The sequence below is a fragment of the Belonocnema kinseyi genome, chromosome 6, assembly GCF_010883055.1.
Source record: "Belonocnema kinseyi isolate 2016_QV_RU_SX_M_011 chromosome 6, B_treatae_v1, whole genome shotgun sequence".
NCBI lineage: Eukaryota > Metazoa > Arthropoda > Insecta > Hymenoptera > Cynipidae > Belonocnema > Belonocnema kinseyi.
The window spans coordinates 77869470-77873816 of record NC_046662.1 but is presented as its reverse complement, the minus strand read 5'-3'; the positions used below and the strand labels follow the sequence as shown (position 1 = coordinate 77873816).

General features: G+C 27.1%; 1 protein-coding gene across 1 annotated transcript in view; it reads right to left on the bottom strand.

Annotated features, from left to right (window-relative positions):
- Positions 1-2709: 2709 nt before the first annotated feature.
- The window catches only part of LOC117175062, a 6329-nt gene continuing 4691 nt past the window's right edge, over positions 2710-4347 (bottom strand). The window contains exon 3 of the mRNA XM_033364600.1: positions 2710-2861. Coding sequence (XP_033220491.1) covers positions 2849-2861 — 13 coding nt within the window. The 3' untranslated portion in view covers positions 2710-2848. The remainder of the gene's footprint in view (positions 2862-4347) is intronic.

Sequence of the window (4347 nt, the reverse complement as noted above, 5' to 3'; positions counted from 1 at the left end):
ATAGAAAAGTTAACAACATTTTCAGCTTTATTGAAATAATAAGAAGGACATCATTTGAGACATGTAAATAGGCAACCTCCACCAAAATCACGCATTTAACGATTGAACCATTAAAATTTAAAAACAAGAATTTTTTTTTTTTAAATCTATTTCACATTACCTAATTTGTATTAAAAAGTACATCTCTGATTAAATCTTTGCGCGCTCCCAAAAACACAATAAAATTTATCGACCCAAATCTTAAGGTCAAAATGGCACGCGTAGACCCTATATTACACCTATTTCAGTAAATTTGAGGAATAAATTTTTATAGTTTTATACTTAACTATTGTAATCAAGCAATAACTTTTGTGAAACACCCGCGATGAAAACACGACTTCGAAGGCTCGTCTCGAGACGACGAAATTGTCGATTCCTCAACTGATCAATGAGTTTATTTCTTCACTAATGGATATAATTTAATGCGAGAAACTGCAATACGAAGTATTTCTTTTGCAACATTTTCAAAAAAGTGATTTTACTATGTAAATCTTACATGGGAATTCCGAAAGTTCTAGAGGCACATGTTAATATTGATCGATAAGAAAAAATGGTGCAGAATTTCTTCTGCCGGAAACTCAATGCGAAACGAAGTGAGAGAACCCAATAAGAAAACCCAACTATTTTTGGACAAAAGTTAATTTTTTTATGGAAAAGTCTACCATTATATTTTTGGTTTGAAATTCCTCTCGTGTGTTTGAAAAATAATTCTTTAACTGACAACTTAACAATTATATTTCTGGTTGAAAGTTAATTTTTTAAATTGGAAATTTAACTATTTGGATTGAAATATATCTTTTTTAGTTGAAAATTCATGAATTTTGTTGAGAAGTTGTTTTTTTAGTATAAAGTTAATCTTCTTGATTTGAAATTCACTTTTTACCTATTTATTTGAAAATTGAACTTTTGGGTACCACATTAACTTTTTTGTTAGAAATTTACATTTTTGGGTCGAAAATTAAGCAGTTTGATTGACAATTTATAAATACTGATAGAGAAATACTCTTCTTAATGAAAATTTTATCTTTTTGTTTAAAAATGGCTTATTTTTGGTTCAAAATTAATGTTTTAAACTGGAAATGTAACTATTGCATTTTCTTACAAACTAATCTTTTTTGTCTACAATTCAACTATTTGGTTGTAAATTTATATTTATTGATTCACAAAAAATATACTTTCTTATTGAGAATTCATTTTGACGGATTGTATGTTGTTTAAATTTTGTTTTTTAGGAATAACATTTTTCTTCTTCATTTAAAATATCTCTGTCTCCTTTTTGGTCGAAAATTCAACTGTTCTGTTGAAAAGTCGTCTTTTTGGGTCGAAATTTCATCTCTTTCGGTAAAAAATCTTTTTTGATTGAAAATTCAACTATTTGTTGAAACCTTTGTAAAATATATTGCAGAGCAAATGTCTTAGATAAAAATGGTCAGTTGTTTAAAAGAAAAAATATAAAAGGAAAAAAGGAGAAAAATAAGAAGAAAAGGGAACTGAAGGGATCTTGGACGTCGATGCCATCAACCGAACTCAATGGATTGCAAAAAAGCGTGTGCGCTACGTCTGACCAAGATTTCTTGTTCCACTGTTGCTCCACTTTTATTCGGCAATCGTGCACCGACCAGCTTGCTTTTCCTGAGTTCGTCAGTGAGATTATAATTGTATTATATTGATAATTATATTTATAGTTATTTATGCGCAACGATCAAGTGCGCGAGAAATGCCAGTAATTGAGAAAGAAAATCACTGTGGCGATGTTAAATTTAGCTATCTATAAATTGAACTGCATTGTTTTTACCAAGGATGACGTGTTAATTATTATAATTCTTCAATAAAAGTAATTCAAAACTATTTTCTACTAAAATATCATTGAAAACCTATTCCATATTTTTGATAAAAGGAATTTAAGAAACTGAATAACAGAGATTATCGAAATTATTAAATTAGAACATATTTAACAAAAATGAATATTGCCTTTAGGCTTCTCCAAATCTCAATCATTATGGTCAATTTTCTAAACTGAGTTTCAATATCATAACATACAAGTTAGACATTATTTTCACATTCAAAGATGAAACATATTATCTTATTGCCGATTTATTGTTTTCAAAACCTTTTATCACAATTTTTTGCATTTTATGAAAATCTGTCCAGGATCTTTCTAATTTTATTTTATTTGCATCCAAAAAATAAACGGAAAGAGTCTTAAAAATGATTTTTCTTAATGTTTTCCTCGTTTCGATAGGAAGGCAGTTGATAATCCTTTTGACGATTTTGAGTATTATTACTGTTTGTAAAATTAAAAGTGAAAACAACGGAGTGTTCATAATAATTCATATCCAGAATGAATGTAAGTTTAATTGAAAAAATATACACATTAGGTATTTAAAAAAATATTTTTATCATTAAATTCTACAATCGGTAGATGTCATTTTCACATTCAGTGAGATTTCGTCACTTATAATTAGAATTTGTTAAAATGTTTTAGATAAAATACGATAGAGAAAAACAAATGAATATTGCAATTCTCCTACTGAAAATTTCTCATAAATTCGAACAAAATACAGCAAGATAAATGAGCATCTCGTAGCGTTTTGGACCATTAATTGATAAGTGGTTATCATAATATTTGGTATAATAATAATTAATTATAATAACAATTGTTTATAATAATTATTTGTTATAATAATAATTTATTATAATGATAACTGATTATAACAATAAAAGATTATAATCACATTGCAGACACATCAGAAGTCGTCATTTATATTATCCATCCGTTCTCTTGAAACTCTTTTTACCATCTTTCATTTTATTGCTTGGCTCTGAAAAGGAAGCAATATTCAATTTAAAAAGTATTCACATTACTGTACGGAAATTATCTACACGGCTAGTGCGAGCGATACTCAAAATCAATTATGTGTTTGAAACACGATAACTCGGTCGGAAGTAAAGTTAGAAATTCAAAAATAAAACAGTTAAAAAGCTTATGTAATTATACGTCAAATAGCTTTTAGTAGAAAAATTTCTGCTTTTTAAAGAAACTATTTTGCTGAAACTGCAATCTATCTAGACTTGAGTCATGAAATATTAGGAATTTAAAGCCTTTTTATATTGATTTTATTATAATTTCTACAATAATTTCATTTCAAATAATTTACCCAAAATTATTCCCCTATTTTTGTAAAAAAAACATATACAAACGTGATATTCGCGTTTAGTCATTGGCGATGAGATGAGATATTAGGGTTCAAACACTGCCGCAGATCATACTTTTTAACCAATTTTAAATATTCTTTTTATTGAAATTAATAAATTCCAAAACAGTCTTTTGAGACCAACTTTTTCTGATTATAACAATTTGTTATTCCAATTAAAAAATGATGAAAAATCATAATTTTGAACATTTGTTTTGCCTAATTGGCTCTGTTCATTTATATTGTTTAAAAACACATACATTTTGCACATACTCTTTACAAAAAATGGAAAATGTGGATTAAATTCCATTATTTCTTTAATTGGTATGAACAACTTTAAGGAAAGAACTGACAGTTGCTGCATTCTCGATGTCTTAATCATCTAAATGCATTATTCATACTGATTTCGTCTTTGCATAGCGTACAGGTAAGAATTAACCATGTACAAATATTTGAATTTTCAACCGAAAAGAAATACGAATTTTCAAAATTACAGCTGAATTTCCTTCTAAAAAGGATCAATTTTTAACCAAGAAAACAATATTTAAATTTTCAGTTGAGAGAAAATACTTCTCAATCTATGAAGATGAATTTGCATTCAAAAAGATTAATTTAAAAAAAAGGCAAATTTTTAACAAAATACATCAATTTTTAACGAAATGGTCTAATTTTCAACAGATCGCAAAACTACGTATCGCCTGCTATTCTCTAAAAAGCAATTGAATCTGAGATGATGATGAAAAATCATCTAATATGATGAATCTTCAGCCAAGAAAAGCAGATTAATAACAAAATAGTTGAATTTTCAACCCAAATAGAGTTTTCAACAATGCAGTTGAATTTTAAACCAAACGTGATGACTTTTCAATAAAATTATTAACTTTCAACAAAATAATCAAATGTAGAACCATTTCATTAAATTTTCGGCAAAAAAAGAAGACTTTTAAAGAACGTAAATAAACTTACAGCAAATTCTTGAATTTTCTACTAACAAAGACAAATCTTTAATTAAAACTGATATAGCTAAGTTTTCAGTCGAGAAAAAATTAATTTTCAACCAAAGAGGTAAATTTTAAAGTAAAGTGATGAATTCAAAATAATAACTAATTTCATG